The sequence below is a fragment of the Varroa jacobsoni genome, unplaced genomic scaffold (genome assembly GCF_002532875.2).
Source record: "Varroa jacobsoni isolate VJ856 unplaced genomic scaffold, vjacob_1.0 scaffold_120, whole genome shotgun sequence".
Taxonomy (NCBI): domain Eukaryota; kingdom Metazoa; phylum Arthropoda; class Arachnida; order Mesostigmata; family Varroidae; genus Varroa; species Varroa jacobsoni.
The window spans coordinates 224785-246362 of NW_019213022.1; the positions used below are offsets into that span (position 1 = coordinate 224785).

At 45.9% G+C, this 21578-nt stretch overlaps 1 protein-coding gene across 6 annotated transcripts in view; it reads right to left on the reverse strand.

Annotated features, from left to right (window-relative positions):
- Positions 1 to 21578, reverse strand: part of LOC111266806 (latrophilin Cirl) — a 263176-nt gene that overhangs the window by 37867 nt on the left and 203731 nt on the right. For all 6 annotated transcript variants that reach the window (XM_022844624.2, XM_086971117.1, XM_022844610.2 and 3 more), the window contains 2 exons: positions 19896 to 19999; positions 6459 to 6653 (listed from right to left, as the gene is read on the reverse strand). In XM_022844624.2, coding sequence (XP_022700359.1) covers positions 6459 to 6653; positions 19896 to 19999 — 299 coding nt within the window. The remainder of the gene's footprint in view (positions 1 to 6458; positions 6654 to 19895; positions 20000 to 21578) is intronic.

Genomic DNA, 21578 nt, shown 5'->3' on the forward strand with positions numbered 1-21578 from the left:
TTATGAAATATGCGGTTCCTTTTCCCCGCGTTATTCCTTTTTGCTTGCCCTCTTACCACGAGAGTTAAGAGTAAGTAGGAAGTCTAGCAAGCAGCTATCTAGCGAGAACAAATCAGCAATGAACGAAACCCCGTGGGTTGGAACAGTGTTGAAAGTAGCGGTCCTAGCCGCAGCTCGTGTCGCGGCCACGAACGAATAACCTTAAATGTGGCTCATGAAACCAGTCAGTCGTACCCGTGAGGCTCATAGCCGTTTTCACTTTCCTCAATGATACTACCCTAGAATCTTTAGTGGCTGGCAGACGGTTTACGAAAAGTTCAAATCCTAAGTTTCTTCCAGTTTACATGCTATCTTTCTCTCTCTCTCTCTCTCTCTCTCTCTCTCTCTCTTCCTGTTCCTCCTTCTCTGTTCTGAGGGAAGTTGAAGCAAAGGGAAGGATGACTAGACTCTGACTGCCCGCTTCGCCATCTAGCACAACTCATTTGCTGAAAGTGGTCACGCTTAAACAAAGCGGGTCGGACCACTACCATCAGCTGCATATCCCGGATGGATAGCAGTTCGACTTAACTCGAGTTGACTCGAACGAACGGTGAAAGCCATTGCAAAGTTCAACTTAGACTACAATAAGGCTAGTGAATAAAGCGTACGGGACTTGAGCCAGCGCGCAGTGGAGGGACATTCCAAGGAGGTCGACCTAGCTTCTAGCGGAATCGTTTCGTATCCAAATTGACTGCGGTAAATTCTTTTCGAAGCTTTCCACTAGCGCGGCACATTATATACAACTATCCATCTTAAATCCAACCGCTCATACTAGTTCCCTATTCGTCATTCTTGCTCAATGACAAAGACCGGTTTACAGACATTTCTAAAACTTCTTCTTACTCACCCTAGTCTGCATCTATGGTGTAACTATGTGCGTGTATTACTATGTACCGCAATCCGTAGATACAATTAAGTATACATATGCTCTTTATACATCATCCATACGTAGAATGTCAATCCAGGCAATCGAGTTGGCAGAACGCTTGCTTTGTTGGTATGCTTGTCTGGAACGTTTGAGCTGTTAACTCAAAAGTTGCTCATCCATTGACAATCGCGAACCAGCTGCCTCTACAGTTAAAATGCACAAAGTTGCCGGTGGCTCACGCAACTTGCGTCACAGGAAGTCGCTGTTTTCTTAGTGTTTAGTTCTGAATAAGAGCGGCCGTGTCGTCTGTACGGGGCGTAAAAATACGACCGTCGTAACCGTTGCCGCCGCCGCCGCCGTCGCCTGATATTCAAAGGCCACACACTGTCGCCTGAGGCCACTGCTTCACCGCGGTCCCACACAACTAGCTGCGTGGTGCACGTGCAAGGGTATCTCTTCAGGGATGCTTCGGTGGGCTATTTTTCACTCGAAACGACCACGACTGTCATTTTCAGAGCTGGCTGACATCGACAGGCCGATCAGATGAATGTCGATACGGCAATGGCTTCAGCACTGGGCGGTAGTGGCAGAAGGATAGAATAGATTTAAGGGACGAAACCGGAAAGGCCCTCGACCCGCTCTCACTGCTCGAACCATCAGAAGCACTAAAACCTGGTTACGACGACCCCAAAGTTGCTCCAACCGGCGTATCTGCCGTATAAACGGCGGCATAGAGTAGACCACCCCATGGACACCTGGCCAGGGCTAGGCAAACGTTGGTTACGGGCATCGTCGCCTATGCATACGTACCCTAACTTATAAGGAGAAGAAACGATTAAGCGTGCTGGCTCCTCTTCGTGTTTCATCCACTAACGAGAAAAGATCGGTAGCCGAAAGAGGACGACGAGGCAGGAAAAGATGATAGAATCGCTGCTGGCCACCGATCAGCCAATAGTCTGTTGCCGAAGCCAACTGGGTAGGGTGGAATCTATCCATAGATTCGCGCCGCATAGTCACGAATCAACGGATACAGACAAGACGGGAATGAGCGGGGCAACCCAAAATAGCGAGGCGCTGGCTCCCACTCGTCTACGATCTCCTCAGCTTCCAACTGATTGGGAAGGTTCGTTTCCGTATTGGTCAATACACCTATTCTAGTTGTAGTGATAAGTAGTTGTCACGGTTTCGTAGGCGGCGACCGCGTCTCGCTACTGCAAAACACGATACAATGCGAACGAGACCGATAAAGAGAGAGAGAGACGTTTCCGCTATGAATACTAGAGGAGACGTCAAATGGACCGTATGAATAATTATGGCGACGCTGCCTTCCATCCGATAATGTGTGCTTCTTCCGATGGTTCCAAAGGGGTTCCTCAAGTTGAATAACAGGATAGAGTATTCGTTTGATTTTTGAGTTAAAATCATTAAGTAACTACGAAGAACAACTAATGATAATGATAGAATACGGCCATGTTTATGGATGTTTTTTTTTTTTTTTCAGTGCGATTTATCTGATAAGCAAGATACGCACGTTTGGGTATTTTTGATGTAAGCCTAATCAAAAGCTTTTTCTAACCTAAAAGCTATCTATGTAGCAACCATATTTAGATGTGTTATTATTATTGTACCCGGTACATATTAGGTATGAAATGAGACATTTTGCTCGATTCTGGTGCATGCACTATTTTTTGCCTATTGTTAATAAAACGGTAAGCGTCACGGTATATATATATATATATAGACCATTTGTTTATTTAGTCGCAACCTGTTTCAAACTAACACCAGCTACTAAAATACGTTTCGTCTTTGAATGGTTTAAAGCTGTGCAAATTCATTGTTTTTCAAAGCCAATATTAAGCATAAAGCGAATATTTACACTATATAAAGCATACGCGCATGACAAACAAAAATAATAGGAGTACATGGTTAGAAGCAACGCGATGCTATAACCCTTTTGTGCACCCTGACGCTGTCCATGAATACCACGTTGTCTAACAATGGCGTCGCGTATCCGAGTACCTGACCTGGTTATTAATCAGGCTTTTAGAAGCTGTGGGTCAAGCATACTTTTTTCAAGCGTCGTTTCCATTAGTATCAGATAATGCCATTGGAAGGTGACTGAGGGCGCCGGGTTACGAACGACAGTGATCACTGTCGCGGCAAATTACTGTTTTTCCATCTGCTATGTTCGTGCCTGTTTCGAAATCTGGATTTTTCTATGTTTGTCACACAGTCACAAACAATTAAACAGAACAATCAACAGCGTTCGTGAGTAACTAATCTTGGCAGATAGATATACAAAAGGGAGATAGATAGTTTTTTTCGCGATTGTCACCGTTAGTTTTTGATCCGATCTCTCCATGTGCATCAATATTGAACGAGGCATAGACATCGCATCGGGATCACGATTCTCGCTCGAGCCACTGGCCATCCGTACGTTTATTACGACGCTGACTGCGGCCAAAAAACGCACTCCTCTAGCGAAACATGCATGTAGGCATAATATAGCCTTCTTGCATCTCCCGATACCCGAGATTACTTTGCCGAGGTTATTTTCATCTTCCTCATAATATGATTAGAGAGGATTGTAATAGAGTACCTCCCGTTGGCGCGTACCGCTACTGGTTTGATGTAAGCTTCCTGTAATCATCTTACGAATAAGGAAGGTATAAATCGAAGAGGCAGTGGCAACATTTTGCGAAGGTCGTTACCTCATTACCACAGAGGGTAGCTTGAGACAGTCACGCTTACTGTGACTTATACGGCTAGTCTGTTTAATGCGATAGCTGTAACGTGTGAATTAATTGTGGCACAATATACTGAAGCAATGAGCACCCGATGCCTCGATATTTAGCGGTGATCGGCAATATCTCGGCTTTAACGTAGAGAAAAACACGCCGTAGAGCGTATCGGCCACCCCTGCTTCTCTGTTTTCCGAATTTTCAAAAATTTGCCTGATCGTTTGAAATCAGACGTCACACACACACACACACACACACAAAGTGTGCGCCTAGACTATGCGTGGGATACTTTTTGCGCATCACAAGGTCGCATATCGACATTCGACAAATTCCATTTGCAGCCAAACCTCCCTATGTGTCTGAATTAAAGATGCTCTCTAGTTAAATCCACCACATGTTGGCTTTGCAGGTGAGCCCATTGTAGTCGACTATCAACACAGCCTTATCAATGGCTCATTATGGCCAGAAGACAGTCGCCACGGCCGCTGGTTCAAAGGAAAAGAGGGACTACGATGAGTTTACGGCTCGGTGGTGGAAACGCCTAAAAGGTGGGATTGTCCCGCGAACACGAGTTTCGTCGCAGACTAAGCGGGTTAATGAGTCAATAAAGGCTAAAGCTAGCAACTGGATTCAAGCCACAGCGACGCCCGTACCGCCTTGCCGTGATTCAATAGCGATCGGAAACAAGGTAAACTTCAAACGTGCCGTCGAAAGAGAAGAAACTGTTGACAACAGTAACTCGGCCTGGTGCGGCTAGACCGCTCTCCCGAGTGGGCTGGGCTTTCGCGTGTAATAGCACACAGCAAACTCAGAAACAAGTACAGGCACCTGAATTCGAATTAACCCACCCAATGCCGCCGATGTTGCTGCATAAATCGCTACTTATGCTACATCTGTGATGTCCGTGAAACCAGTGCTATACGACCACCATTACCCCTGAAGTTTCTCTAATGCAGCGTCTGAGTTTAAGTTGAAAAAATTTATCATGCTTCAAGGGCCACATTGTGCGTGCGAGCAAATAGGCGAATAATTATAGTAGTTATATTGCAGAAATAGCAATACTATTAAATCATACAGAGAATTTAAGTATAACTATTCTTTTAGTGAAATTACTGTCATACGGTATATATCATAGTGTGTAATGAAGAGCAAACGCGATGGCTTCTTTTTAATATCTTTCATATCACATCAGAGAGATTACACTGTTTCAGGCTGAACAACGTAAAGAGATCACTAAACCGATAAGATGATGGGTCGATAGTAATAACAATACAATTTTCTGTTCATTATAGCCTTTCTGTTCCAATAAGGGTGTTTACATGTAGAACGAGGCTATGAGATCGCTGTCAGCTCACTGTGCCTTCGCACCTGCGATCGGATATATATTCATTAAATGCGGGAATACTATCGGCATCAAGATGAAACCAACGAGCAGCATGAAGCAACGAAGACAAAGAATGAAGATAACAAAGTACTGACAAAGCAGGCTGATAAAGCCGAGCATACTTTAACGTTCGTTACGAGCGAGATAACGCAATACTGCGTAAATCTTCCCAACGATATCAGTCGCTTTTAGCCACCACTACTTGGCTTTATACTAGTTAGTATGGTTGGCCCTACGGGTTGTATTTGTTTCTTGCTGTTCGTCTATAGGTTATTGTCGGATGACTGCAAAAGGGCGTCCAGGCTGTTCTATTGCCTACACGCGAACGCTCATCAGTCAACTTGGCTTATCTTCTAAAGGTTACTGTAGGGCCTGTTATTCTCACAGCCACCGCCATTTGGCTCACATGGTTGTTTTGTCCGTCAAAACGGGCTTGGCATATTATAGGGGATGAGTACGTGTAGTAAGTGACTATTCATCAAATACTAAACCAGTAAGTGAATGCAAGAAACAACACCCGTGGACGCTGACAATGTTTACAATATTGAACTACGTTCTTACAACGAAGACTATAGTACAGAAAAGAAGATCAAGCCAATAACGGTTGCTTCTAGGCACGCCTAGTTTTTAACGAGTTTCCCATTTTCTACAGTTCAGGTGCAGCAGCCATTGTATTCTGCCTTTACTCGGTGGAAACGAATCCACTCATGCACTATCTATGTCGTGTCGTCGGCAAACCCCTATAAGGTCATGCGGGATTATCAAATACTTATTGCTATATTTTCACTCTTTACTGAGTAGAACCGAATTTCTTATATCGAGAATGTTGGATGATGCAAATCAATAAGAACACTGAAGACTTTTTCGAAAAGCTCTTCAGTTTACAATCGTTCATTACTCTCACTGTTTTTTTTTACTGTGTTCTTTAAACTACATTGTGCAAAGTTTCTTCCTTACTCGTCACTGTCCATATCGCTCCCTTCGAGAATTAATGACATGGTTAAAATGTGCCTGCAACATGGTGCTATCGGAGTACAAATGTTGCCGCTATTTTTTGCCCGCAGGCGATACCTACACTAAGATCGAACGGTGAGCAACGAACTTTAAATTAGAAGAATATCTTATAATATATTGATACTCACTCTGGTGTACATTAGCTATTCGTTTCCTATAAGTGCAAGGAGAAGGCGTTGCTAATTATATTTGAAAAACGAGACAGTTAGGCCCTCTGTAGGAACAAATTAGAGATGCTCCATCTTCCCAGTTTTGGGTCAATGCCCAACCATTGTCTACCATGAAACAAAGACGCCTGCCTTTTACATTTCGCAAGGCACACATTTTGAAGTGCGAGAATCATTATTCGATCAATTCGCACCGGTTAAATCTATTTGCAAGTTCCTGTATCACAGAATTTTTTGCTGCTTACCAACAAGAGTTCCTTATAAATCTGTTCACGGTGCCACATATCGATAGTATGGTCGACTCCGCTTGATCCCAATCGGCTCAGCATCCCTTGCATTAGCTTTGAAATCTCCTTTACGTCCGTACTGAAGATCTCCTTATTGTTCGTAAATGATTTAAGGTCGGATGCCAGTTGCGTCAAGGACTCCTCCTTGGCAAGCTGAAAAGAAACAAAGATGAAATAGAATCATACAATGTATTTCTTCTGCAACGCACTAAAAGCAAGGGCGTTCGCTATATAGAAACGCCAGTAAAACATTAAAACACACAGTTTAAATTTGTTGCAAATACAGTTTCTTGTGAACAATATAGCCAAGCGTCACCTGGCAGTCTGTTAAGAACAAACAACCAGGACACAGGTATTACAATACAGTAGAATTTGCGGTACGATGTTTGTATTCTGCCATTTTGCTTGCTAGTTATGTGATGCGTACTGAGTTGAGTCTATAATTCCGTGACCTATCTAATGCCAGAACGCGTTGTCATCTTAACTTCATATCTACCAAAGTGCACCTACACCCCAAGCAACTCTAGAGGCTTGAGACTTGTTCATCTGCGCTCGTTCTCGTAGTACTGCAATATCGTGTTAGTTAACTGGCTTGCTTGGTTTAAATGAGACTGCTGCCATGGGATTGCATGAGGGGTCGACGCTGCTGCCGCTGCCGTCGTCACTACATCCAGCACCACTGTCACTGCAACGGACATGCTCTTCTTGTGAAGCTGCCTTGAGAGTCAGTCAACCCGTGTCGTTCTCGGTTGGTCAGCGGCCAGTGACTTACCCTAGGGGTTCTCTAGCCGTCTTGTTCTAAAGCCACTGCGTCAGGAATCCACTGCCACGATCGCGGCGGCAGGAAGACATGCGGCAAGCGAAGACTACTGCAGCATCAATGGCCATTGCCCCACACTACTTGCTACATACTGCTTAAGCACTCGGCAAGGAAGGACAGAGCGGGTCATGTTGCCGACTATAAGCGGATAGTGTCAACATAGGAATTATAAAGTTTGTCTGCGGTGGCGCAACGATCCGGTATGCCAAGCTCGTGGCAGCTGGGCCGTCGAGCGAACAGGGATGAGCTCCGTTTGTCTCGGTCAACTGAGCCGGCTTCAGTCGTCTTGCTTCTACACTCACGCCAGCTGTAGTGCGCTACCGCTCGTTGACACTCGTCGACGCTGAAATATATAGCTAACATTTGAAACGAGTTGACGCTTCAGCCCATTGTTCCATGGCTTCACCCACCCATACACCCACGCCTCCTCTTGACCCATCACCCTTGCACTCTATAGAATGGGTTAGCCTTCTTTCCCAGTGCGTGGGCAGTGGAAAACAGAAATGGAAGGGTGAGCGGGAAACATATAACGACAGGAGTGTGCACACCGACGGACGATAGAGTCAGTGGCTTGAACCCTTACGTACGAAGGGCCCCGCTTCGGCGGCATTGAGTAATGCGTTAGTATACTGCTTTGGCTTGCGGCGGCGGTCGGACCAGCGGAAAAGTGACAATGCGAATGTACAGCGCAGTTGCCGCGTGTGTCTCTCTGTTCAAAGCATTTTGGGCTGTGATGCCAGCGGCATACTGGAGAAGCAGCCGGCAGGCGTGGCTACTTTGTGGCGCAGGCAGTATCCAGGACAGTGGGGCCGCTACTGCAGGGCTTGTACACATAACAGAAGTGATTCTAGAAGTCGTGATTTCGCCGAGGAAAATAATGGCCACCAGTGTATCTTAACTAAACGACGACAACTAAGCAAAGGCAGGAGCAACGGATGTCCAAAGGACTGCCGACGCCCTCCTCTTTCTCGGCTGCAAGTGCAATTACACAGTAAGGGCAGGCATACACATGGACATGCATGTATATCCATATAGAGACGTACGGGCGCGTTCATCTTGGAATAATTCACTTCCTCAACTCTTCAAAACACAAGCGTGGCCATTCAGCACGACTGATGCTCTATGGCAGCTTGTCTTTCTGTCATTGTTACTACGTGCTTCGCTGTCGGCCAGTCAAGACCGTATAGCAAAGCGTGTGGTCTCTGAACTACTGTTATGCTCTGGATGATCATCAACAGCCGTTGAAATGACGGATGCAGCGCAAACGCTGCTACAGGAGGTGGGCGAGGCATGAAGGATCTAACGCTGGCAGCGGCCGTTGTCTGTTCCAGCGTAGCTCCTCCATGTACATCTATTTGGCCATTCCTATCCGCCAGTTTAATTCGCTTCTGGCAGACGGCACTTTCGAGTCGAGCGGCGGACAGCTTCCTAACACAGACCATCGTCTTCCAATTCACTTTCACATAACTACTAGTAAGTACATACTCTACTATCGCGTATGAGCGTTAGTAGAACATTTGCTTGACGCAATAATAACAACACAAAAAAAACAGTAACACTGGTTTCCTGCTTCATTGCCCTATTCGTCAGTTTGTTTAGTTCTGTTTATTCACACCTCGAATGAATGCAAAACGTAATATGTACAGATGAGGGGCTTTCAACACGTAAAATTGTTTGCAATTATATCAGTGGAGCTTTCAAGCCAGATTTATTACAACTAATGAAAGAAATACGAACAATAATATAATACTTCTAGAGAACTAGGAACACAAGACGACATCACTGGCTGATCCAAAATATGTCATAGCAATATCTCCCCTTAAGGCAGTCCCTTCCGTTGTATAATGCTGAGTACTTGTTGATTGATTGAGCTCCTTGGGCCAGCCCTAGTTGCATCTGATTGTTCCGGCGTAGAGAGTCTCGAAAGCAGCATTAGCTAACTGCCGCCGCTGCACTTATGCCAGTACGCTTTAAAAATTACAAATCTAACCACGGTATTTAGCCAACACGGTTGCAGCGGCAAGCCCATCCCGAACAAAGTGATCAGGCTCCCGGCGAGGTTCTGGCTGTTTGGATAGCGGCAATGAATTTTACCGTTGAGGTCTATCACCACTATTTTAGTCAGTAGCACTGTTACCGGTTTTCGAGGATTACTAAGTCCGAATGTTGGCGCGAGTGGGGCTTACTTCGGCGACAGACTAGGAAGCTCTGTCTCGGACAACGTCGTCTGTTCCTGTTGCTGTGTGCTGTCGCTCACGTGCGCCGACTTCCGCTACCGCTTCCGGTCCCGTGTCAAGCGCTGCTACGCGCAGCTCTCATGATAACGTTCCGTGCCTTTCTCCAATACGCCGCGATGTGACCCGATCTATACAGCAAATCCAACAGTTCAACACAAGGCGCAGTGTTCGAGAAACAAAGTATTCGTCAACTTCCTGCAGAAGGCGAAGAGTAAGAAAGTGGACCAGCATCGAGGGTGACGACGGCTGCTAATTAGCGAGACACGTGATGGCCACCGGCAGCATCCGTAGTATAGCCGCGGCTAACGGACAATGAGCACGCGTAGGCAGAGCTTGGGGCTTGACACTTTGTCGCCTTTAGGGCAGGGCAACGGACGCAGGTACATTCAAGAAAAGCAGTCGACCTGGGAATGCTGCTGCCCCTATTGCCCTTGTCGTCATAACCTTTCTGTACACTGACTGGTCTACTCGCTATACTGTGAGCTGCGTCGCTGATACGAGGCGTTGCCGGTCTCCATGGGCGCGGATGTCTGTTTCTATCTGGCGTATATCTGTGTGTCAGCAGTGAGTGGTTGCTCCGTGAGTGCAGTTAGAGGCGAACTCGGAAATATCGCTTGGCCACATTAGAACGCCGAGAAGGTCATGAAGGGGAAATAGGGTGTTTAAGGGCGCGAATAAGCGGTAGGTAGAAACAGAGAGAGCGTGAGAACCAATCAGCTAGATCAGTGAGTTGGCTGACGTTGAGGCGGCGGTGGCGCCATCGGCAGCAGCTATAGTACCATTAGCAACCGAGGATGTTGGGGGCCAAACACCAAACTGTACCAATGATAATATCCTCTTTTCGAATGGGACGAGAGCTAAGTTGTGGGCAGGTAAGCTCATCATAAGGATATCTTACGCACCTTTTTCCTTTCCCCGTTATCAGTACGGGGCGAACATTTCTTGACGAGTTATCTAACAGCGGGCTAACTGTTCTCTATTTACGTGGCTATATGATCAGCCACTGAACGGATCCTTCCCTCATGCGTCTAACCATTTCACTGCGAGGCATTTAAGAACAATGGGATCCGTGGCCATTTTAGATTTCTGACGCATCTCTGCTCGTCAGACTGCGGCCAGTCATTGTAAAGGATGCCGGTTCACATTAAAGACACTGCCGAAAATGACTCGAGAGCAGCCCTTTCGCTTGAGTTGCTTTGACGGAAGTAGCGGTCTTTTGATCCTCTTGTCATGTATCTTGCTTACAGCGCTCGAAAGCACCGATGAATGCCTGCCGTCCCCAACGTTGCATGAATTGCTCTTGATGATGATGAGAACTAGGACGGGCGTATCATGTTAGCTTCTCTTGAGCCGCGAGAAGCGGGGCGACTCGAAGAGATAGGCCGTTCTTCTCATTTCTAAAATTATTTCGACGAAATATCTGACCAAGGTTAGGCAACTTCTAACGTATATTCGGCCGTCTACTAATGGCCGATCAAGCCGAATTCGGCTGTGGTTAGCGGCTCGTCATTGCGCAACGGCATCACATACATCCTATTTGTATCATCATATATATTACGCAAATAATATTAGAATTCTTCTGGGGTCCTAACAACCTTGATTGACCAAACGGCCGATCATACATTCGACAATTTTTGGGAAATGTCTATTCTGAGTGGCACGATAGACTCAGGCTTCCATGTCCACCACGTATAGCTACTTCGGCAGATAACTCCTACATGCTTTATCCATTTGCTATTGAGCATACTGAGTGGCTCACTAAGAGTGGTTGAGGAAATAGTTTGATGGATGACCTGCGCTCCTTTACTCGCTTTCCTTTTCTCTCTCTCATAGGTGTTCACCGTCATCATTGGGCCATGTGTGGCTGCGCTACCGTTTCAAGATGCTCTGCGCCACACAGGCGCCGACTCTGCTGTACGCTAGTGGCAAGTGCAGTCGTAGCGGGCGGGGGTGAGAGGGGAACGGGGGCGAATGAAACCATGCATGAGCACGAACGAAGACTCTCTAGCAAGATCAAGGAGCAGGCGGCTACCGTTTCCGGCCTTAGCCAAGTTGGAGTGGTTTCAGTTTGCACTTGGCCGCTGCTGTCGCTTTTGCTTCCAGCGCGTTCTTCTTACTTTACAACGAACGCTACCTCTCTTTGGTTTTCGGCTTCGGCCTTCGCCGGTAGCCGCCGTTCATCAGGAACCAGCCTGTGAGTTATTCACATGGAGGCTACTCGCAAACGCCGCCCGCCATTCTCTCTAGTGCTAGATGTCTCAACCGCGTCAAGAAGGACGGTCAGTTTCAAGTAAGTCGACTTGAGTCGAACGAGCTAGCTGCCAGGCTCAGCGAGCGAAGCCGGTATCCACGGTAAAGGAAGTTGGGAATTTTTAATTCATAGGTTCGCGTTCACCACCGCCGCCGCCGCCGCCGCCGCCACCACCGTCAGCAGTCCACTACCGAGAACAAATCCCCGATTGAGAGGGAAGACATTAAGATGGCCTCGACACCCTGTATTAGAAGGCCCTTAACGTCAGACGCTGAGATTTATATTGCTATTTAATTATGTATTCAGAGAATAACCGTCCTACGTACCACTACAACTACTGCATTCTCACTAGAAGCGGTATCTTCACCTTCGTTTTCCTTTTGTGAATGCAATGGACTCAGAACCGAATTATAGGTAAGCTACTGTTCCGATACAAATACACCATGAGCTCATTGTACGCAGCCGTCCTCATCTTTGATCTGTACCATACATATAGAACACATATGTCCATGTCCTAGGTAAACATTCGAGTTTCATAGTTTATCCGATAGGTGGTAGTGTTGTAAAAATAGCACTAGCTGATGTCTATTTTGGTAGACTAATGGTGAAAAAAAACTGTTGGAAGAATATATCTCTATAAACAGCCGTCCCCGAGAACGTGCACCTTCGAGAAACGGATCAAACGACAGAGCGCAAATAGGATAGAAGGCGTGTATGACGAAGGAACAGGTTTTCCGGGCTATCTATGTCAGTGATTCACTAAATCTGCAAATTAATGGCCAAGTGAATAGGAAAAAGCACCGCTGATAATGGTGATGTTGAGTGAACATGAAGGCCAATCGAGAAGTAAAGCCTGCACCGAACGAACCCGCTCCCAAGCGACCTACTGACGGGAGTGTGCTTCGCTGAGTCTAGGCCTAAACGCGGCTCAAGTCCTTCCCCCATATTTCTCGCGCCTCTTCGTCATAAGGGCCAGGCTCTGTGAAGAACAATCAACCCCACATCCATCGCTGCGGCTTCCGCTGTCAGCTGTGTCTAAAGCTTCGTGTTCGCGTATGGCGAACTTGACATTGGAGCGAGTACAATGTTCGGAACTGTTGGAGACTTTAAAGGAGGGCTCAAGTGTCACTTTCCCCTTGAAAATTAGGCACAGCAGGCGGCGGACCACACCTCCAGCTCGGCGGCTAGACAGTTGTGCTGTCGTATATTGGGGATGCATGCCCACCGATCTTCAAACGATCTAGCAAGCTCGGATGATCAATGATAGCATTCAAACGTCAGAAATCTGGGGTCTCTTTCGTACCGCGCAAAAGTTATCCGCTATCAACTAGCTTCTTCACATACGCAGTAACTAACTTACGGACGCCAACTAACAACCCTATACGGGCAAACACAGTAACAATCGAAAAGACATCAAAGTGGATAATCGTTTACTTTCGTAGTACCCGGATATTCGTCCGTTTTCAACAACGTGTCCTAGTGATACTATATACAAAAATAAAACGAAAAAAAAAAATACGACATCGAGCTGCGATACAAACTATTTCTGTAAAAGTAACATTTGGAATGATTGTTCACTCTGGAATAATCTTGAGAAAGCGTGCCAGCCATTTGGGAAATTGATTCTTAGTCATTGAAATAGCAAGAAGCTCTCGGAGGTCTAAAGACGAATTTTTTCTTACAAGATCTATAACGTTCTAAACAAAAACACAAGAATTTTGGCTAAAAGAAGGAAAAGCGCTATGATAGAGAATTTCAGTTTTCTATGTCGTCGTAATGGTCGAGGTGACACTGAAGGAATTGCCTAGCAGCACACCCATATTCTATATTTTAATTAATATGCTTCTGTCCTGTCGTTTCTATATCAGGGTGTAATAAAGAAATCCAGTGAGGTGGAAGCGTCGAAGGATACCGGTCCGATACCTTGTCTATACTGTTCTACCAAGGACGGTAACCAGTAGATAAGGGATAGCTTATACCGGAAATCCCGATTCCTTCTCTACCATATAAGCACTTTGAGATCTGACATGACCTCAGTAAACGCCATCGTTGTTAAGTTGTATTGCCACTGTGAGTTCGCCAAGATTGGTGGCATTAAAGGACAATTTGGTGATTTGTTTTGCCTTTGATAAAGGCATTACAAACACCAGACATTGGCATTAGTTCGATGATCGCCTGATGTGGTTGGTGGCAGCTCGCCAGCACCTTTTCCTGCCTCTTTTTAAGTGGTTGGCGGATTCTGTGATTCCATAACGCAATTACTGCCAAACAAAAAAAGAGCACTTCTCCTTCGGCGTACTGTTGTTGTCCCGCCGGAGTTCTCGCAGGCCTCTTACGTAGGCAGGATTTTTAACGCGCCACCTAGCACAGGTTAGAAACGGAACAAAAAATAGGCCCATGATGAGGCTTTCTCCTCTTCCTCCCTCTCTGGCATTTAATAGTGATAGATGCACCTTGGTATACATATTGCAGCACTAGATGACAATATAACTCGTTCATACTTGATTTAACCTTTGTTGGCAGCCTCTGCCTTCAGATCATGTATCCAAATAGCCTATCAGTTTATGTGCCCAGCACAAGTAATACAAGCTAATGGTCATTGTCGTCCGTAAGACGGATCCAACGATATTTAGGTGCATACAGCGGAATTCTGTCGCTAGATGTTTACAAAGTCTATTTATTTACTATGGAGAACCTGGTCTGTCAAAGTTAAATGGCAACTTCGAGCGATGACTATTAGGTAAAGATTATAAAATACATATATATATATAAAAAAAAAATAAGAACAGAGGTAAAAAGCTATACTTGAAGGAACATGTTAGGCAGCATAAACTATAGTGTTAAAATTTCGAGTCGGAAATAGAGGCGTCCTAGATGTAGCCTTAGCTCCACTTCCGTTTCGTGATCGGCATTCGGACACTGAAACGTTTTTGCTTGTGTTCAACATCTCGAACACACGAATCATTTGACGGATTTGTACGCTTCACTCAGCGCCATTTAATCTGCTCGGTACTTGGCTTATATTTGACGTCGAGAGAAGTCTCGACGTTTGTGGGCGACATCTGAACGCTTATGCTGCTAAACATGAGTACGTTCGTGCGCGCATTCAGGCACGCATCGGCATTACGCATTCCGTGTTTGTACGCGGTGACACATAGGTTTGAATCGAGGGCAAGACGCCATCGAAGGACTGGTCTATAGTTGTATTCAAGCATTCTAGAGTAGCGTCAGCTATCGAGCTCTGCGCATCTACTGCCAAGATAACGAATTGCACCACCGTGACGGTAGACGTCGCGTGAATAGATATGAAGTCGTAATGTTGATGGAGCAAGGAGCAGAACATACCGGCAATAAGGGTTCCATAGGGGTGTTTTGCGGACAACACACGTTGTTTCCCCGTTTAGCCCTACAAATCCCAAGCAATTCGAACAGCAGAATACAGCTGTCGGCAGTTGAGAACATTCTCATCAAGCAGACTGTCTTGTAGGTGCAGGCCAGGCCGTGAGGCTTTGTCGGGGGCGATTTCGTCGCCAACCGCACTTCTCGCCCATACACTCAGCTTCGTTGGCCCATACGCCACATATGGGCTGATACACAGGCGTACACTCGCTGTCCGAAAATAGCTACAATAGCCATAAGATATTAAGCTCTATAGCACTGTAGACCATTGACAACGACAACAAAAACAACAACGTCAAGCATCTTTCGGGAAAATCGGACATCTCAACGAACCAGAAATGCAATTCCCCGTGAGAAGAGTTCATACAAATCTACAGCTTGAATCATCCTGCTGCTGGTGCAACGCCTTAGCCAATCAGAATCACTGGCTGACCCTTGAACGGCCTTTATACAAGGGGCCCCACATCATTGAACAATAACTGCCATTGCGAACACGGCCGCCCCAGCGACTTTTGGGGGTGCCCAGTCTGCCTGGCAACGCCTAACATATCTAACGATTTGAAGTGAATCAAGCACATTACAAAAAGCGGTCGCAGCGCATTACCATGCTTCGTTTCTCGGCCGAATTCTCCCTCATATTGCCATCATGATGCTTCAACAAGAACACCTCCTTTTATGTTGGCAACCTTGCGCATGAACGAGGTTGCCGCATCGCCGCATATAAATTCCCCAGTTCTGTTTCAATCATTTGTGGCGCTACTTGTGGGAGGATTCAACACATTTTGGGAACAGAACCATCTCCCAAAAATATTCAGAACACTATCCTACAAACGAAATCTACAAAGACGAGTGATACAGTAAGGGATCTAGCGAGTCACAAGACCAATCCGCACTGACAATTGCAGGTGATACTAACGCTACGAAGCGCATTGAATGTATCCTTCCCACTGAAATACTGAAAAATCCATTTTTCTTCTAACCTTCCAGTCATCTATGCATTACCAGCATCCTTTTACTCGTCCAAGTCGAAATAGATAGAATTCGAAATAAATATCTTATATTTTTATAGCTGTCAAGAAACGAACACTTAATTAAATAAACGCAAACTGTATAACAAATGCAAAATTAATTCTATTAAATAATTGCACTAGGCTTATTACCGGCTTTTTTCGAAATATCATAATAATATAACGTTTCAATCGTTACATGGACTTCGAGCTTTTTCTTGAGTTTGACGGTTCTTATTCGGACAAACGATCTGAGAGTTAATCTCTACTTTTCTTAATAGGCCGCTTAACGAATGCTCTAGACAAGACAGGAGCGCCGCTTTCTATTTAACGGACGCATCACTGTTGCTAGTAAGCATCCCAAACACCCCGGAGATGATTCTTCCCGAAGTCTTCTAACGTCGCGATGCAACTTACGCTTGCGTCCCTCTGCTAGATTCTAGAACGTTCTAGGAGTGCTCAGGCTCGGGTTTGCCGCTTTTGCCTTGCGCCGTTTCTCATAGCAGGACCTTCTAACAGATAAAGATAAAAGTATAATTTGATGGCATCTCCCATAAACCCAGCCGCTCTGCACGAAGCTCACTGCTATCCACGTTGTGAGTAGCTACTGCCCGCTCAGCTATCTTTATAGTCTTTGTTTATGGGGTTACTTTTATTAAACTAGGGCCGTTATTGTTGCTGCACCCGTCCGTCGATGGTGCAACTTGTCATGCCCCGAGCCTGTGTCGATCTTTGCTGGGTAATGACGGGACGGGGCCGAGGTTAGCAATGAGAAAACATTTGTTATTGTCGCTTGCCTCTCTAGCTGAAAAATGCAAACAATCATAGAAAATTGCAACTCGCGTTCTTGCTTGCTAGATGCCAGTTAGCATCTGCTGTTTTAATAGTACACTGAGCGACAAATAGTGGCGTCGACAATGATACCTCAGACAACGTTAACACGAGACGACTGCCATTGTAAGTGGCCACCGCTGCCGGAAGACCTCATCGAGCGGTTCGCAGGCTGCCTGCCTACCACAGCTCTACCGGTGTTCGAGGCTAAGGCACGGGCCTTGTGTCTCGCCAGCGCCGTCGCTGGTTCGTGGCAGTAAACGTCACAGCGGTGGACCCATTCCCATTGTCTTTCATCGTTTCGCTCTCACAAAGTTTTTTGCTGATGGTGATACTACTGCCGTTGGCTTTGTCTCGGAGATTTCCCAACTGCTATCCTGCATGAGTGCCGACTGTGCCGCCCATCGTAAGCAACCCATAGTTTACGCTCTCCGACCGCGTAACCGTAAGCACTATCGAACCCAACAATGCCCGTCCCGCTATCTAGCGTACCATGCGGCGTAGCCATGGAGCTTCATCGCATCATCCCGGTATTTCGGTCCTACTGACTAGCACTGTTGCTGACTACTACGAGGTCCCACTTTCTTAATCAACATCCGTCCGTCTGTTTTCCTATCCAACTAATCGACTGCCTGGCCCCACGATCTTCCAAGTACATGTCTCACGAAAAGTTACCCTCACTCGTTCTTAACATCCTAACTGAATGCGCTTTTGCGGAGGCGGGGGCATCGCACCGCACCTTCTCATTCTCTACGAGCGAAAAAAAACTACAAGAGTTAACGCTACGAATAAACAACCCGTTGCGCGTCTCCCGCACAACACGCGCTATACATTGACCAGTGTTTATACTGTAGTCGTGGCTACCGAAAGAGGCACAGATGGACAAGGCAAGGACACTTCGGTTCCTCCGTGCGTCACTCAGAGAAACCGAAGATTATAAACGCAGTTATCACGGTAGGATGAGCAATTTACAGCTACAGTGGGGTTATAGTATCTTATAACTGTATCGCATTATTACTGCTACCGGTAGTTGCGCTGCGGTAGCAGCAGGAACATTTCGGTAGTGTTTGGCGTCAGTGAGTCTGTGATAATGATAACGTCCTGGATAGGCAGCGTTGTTTTGCTTTGCCCTGCATGACTCCAGCATTGTTAGGCATATTATATACTCTCATAGAGGCGTAGTCACAAAGGGCATAAAGCTGCAGGAAGACTGCAGAAAGTTTTGCAGATATACGAACAACTGGGTAACCGAGGGCCGAATGACGGCTTTTATGCCGTAATCTCCTGCTAGCCATATAGCTCGCAGCCTACTGCTGTTGCTATGAATAAGGCCTACTTTAATTCCCACTAACTATTAGACTTAGGCTGTGCAAACGCCTAGCAATATTACATTCATCATTATTACCACCACCTCGTTAATAATTCTGCTGTATATATATATAGATTTATATATAGCCATTGTCCAATCAAATGAGGCCACCTAACACTTTCACATATCGTCGAGTTCATCGTCGGAATTAAATATCTATATGCAGTCTTTTTTTTTTTTTAAGTAAAGACTACTTTCTAGAGATTGAACACACTCTCGTTGGAAAGGCATTTTTAACTGTTGTAGGTTTCCCCACCTTTGGCTACTATCACTTCTGCAAGTCAGTTTGGCATGACCCGAATGCATTATCTTACCACACACAGTCAAAATGTGGCTTTTAGACCCACACTGAATACCGTACCTTTTGAGTTATGAGGTGACTCGTCCTTTGCGACACGTTTTCAATCGGATTCAAGGCGGGTGAATTCCCAGGTCATAGCAAGACTTTAAAGCTGTTAGTGATAAACGCCTCAGAGGTACATGACATAGCGGTTTGACACGCATGACCACCGAATCCATTTGGGAATCGTTCTCGCACCTAGAGCAACATTTTTCGCCTGAATTTATTGTGTTTTTTTTTTGTTTTCACTATTCCGTTGACAACATGCAGGTTTTCGGTGCCATTGATAAAGGTTACAGCTTTGCCCAGGTATTCAACATGTTCAATTACACAGGACTTGTAGAATCCTGTTGGACACAGCGTCCCCGGGCTTTGTTGCCCTTTGGCACAGCTGGAATATTATCACAAACCAGTCTTTTTGTAGCGATTTGTTTGATGTTTTGCCTGATAGCCGCAACGCCAACTGCCCACTTGGATATTCCGACCACTTAACAATTTTTCTTCTAAGGGTTATTGGAATCCGTTGTTTTATCATAAGGTCTTTCCATAATCCCACTACAACTCACAAGAGTATGAAGATTTCGTGAGGAAAAGGATAAAATTGGATACCCGAACTATGCGTAATAACACGAATGTTTATGGATATTTTGGTAGATAATTATTGTCTCACAAGCTTTCCCCTTCATAGTAACTTAAAATGTTCTTTTTCACGAATATGTGTAGATGATAGCAATTGTGCGTCTAGTATCGGAACAGCGTATCAGCAATTCAATATCTAACACAACAAACAGGGGAGGATATATTATAACGAAAATAACGTTTGGTTACTTTCGTTTTCAACGAAAAAGAAAAGGAAGTTTTTTAATCCTTCTAGATCATCTCACATTATATCTATCGAATCTACTACATACAGAAAACATAAGTATGCATTGCATATAAATATAATGACGAAAAGTAACAGCATGGAATCTTTTCACTTCAAATATTTTCTACTCGTTTGCCTCAGCCCCTTGTTCACCCCCTTCAATTTTTCTGAGAGTCCTTGCTTGAATGGATCTACCAGTAAAAGCGATATCATAAAAGTCGCGTTTCAACGTTGAATCAATGGCGTCTAATTGAAGAGGCATGTAGATGTACTTACCCGATCCATCAGACTTTCGACCCATAGCGACTTGCACTGTTTCAGATCCGGTTTCGACGGGTACCAGTGACCCTCCAGTGCATCGCAATGCCAACGGGCATATCCTGCAGCATAAGAGACATTTGAAAAAAGTGGTGGGGGTTAGTGGATGCAATGGACAACAAGTAGGTACCAGAAAAGAACATAATATCAAGGGATATTTTACCTCATACTCACAAATTTATTACCGCCTATTTTTATCGTAGTATTACTATAGTCAATTCTTTGTTGCTGCCTAACATTCCGTCCCGCGTCCCAACCTTTCAATATACTTAAGCGGTGATTTGTGGACCAAGATAAACGGCCTGTTCTCTTCTCACGTTCGTCTAAGGAAGGTGTGCGTCTAGGTTTGTATGCACGTAGGCACTTCTACAAGCGAATCGAGTATGTACATAGTTAATGTGTTGCGCGCCGACGCCGCCACCATTGCCGTTTCCTAGGGGAGTTAAGCGTCTCCTCGTCCTGATCGAGGCAACGGTCAGCCCCCGTACTTCGATCTTCCCCTGTTTTACTTGTCGCTGCTATTCAGCCTCGTGAGATAATCCCGACCAGCTGCACGAGATCCGCTTTAATGCACGCGTGCTACCGCTGACTCCATCACCCTAACGCTCGATCTTCTTCGTTCACGCACTCTTGCTCGCTGAACAAACATGCGTCTACGCATAGATGGAGGGATAACAAGTAGAGAGCTGATCGGACCGAGTTGAATGAAGACGCCGGACAGGGAAATGGACGGCAATGGAGGACAGTCAAACTTGAATGAGGTAGAAATAGGTAGAAGAAGGAAGAGACCTCGAGAGACGGGAACAAATATGCTGCTGCTACGGCTCTATGTAGTCCCATGAGGAGATGCATTAGCTCAGCTGGATTTAGATTTTTCTGCGTTTCTTTTTGAGCCGAGCGGTTAGTCAGAAACAAGCTGAGGCAAACACAGTCTCTTCAAATGCTTCACTTATTCTTAGTGAGGGGGAGGTCATCTGAACAGCTGCACCCCCGCTTCCGCCACCACCGTCGCCTACTTTGAATCATTGGCTGAGTGGGGACATGTGATAGCCCTGGTAACCTCTGAGCATGACGAGCTCCATGGCTCGTTCTACGGCGGAGCAAGCAAACGGGCACTTTTCAAAATCCACGCTCACCCACACGTATGTATATGTGCAATAATATATTTTGGTGTTTGCCCGCATGCGTGAGAAGAAAAACGGCTGTTGATGGTGTATCAAAATGTACGATGGCCATACGCTTCACTGAGTTGGATCCCGTCATGTAAAACAAGGATATGTGTGTAGGCGCGTGTGGGTGTGCGTAGGCACGTTTGCGTGTGTATATGGGCGCATTTGCGTGTGTATATGGGCGCATTTGCGTGTGTGTGTAGGGGCACTTGCGTGTGTGTGTAGGCGCACTTGTGTGTGTGTAGGCGCACTTGAGTGTGTGTGTGTAGGCGCGTTTACGTGCGTGTGTGGGTGCGTGTGCCTGTGTAAGTGTGCGTGTGTGGGTGCCTGTGCGTGCGTGTGTGGGTGCGTGTGTATGTGTGAGTGTGTGGGTGCGTGTGCCTGTGTAAGTGTGCGTGTGTGGGTGCCTGTGCGTGCGTGTGTGGGTGCGTGTGTATGTGTGAGTGTGTGGGTGCGTGTGCCTGTGTAAGTG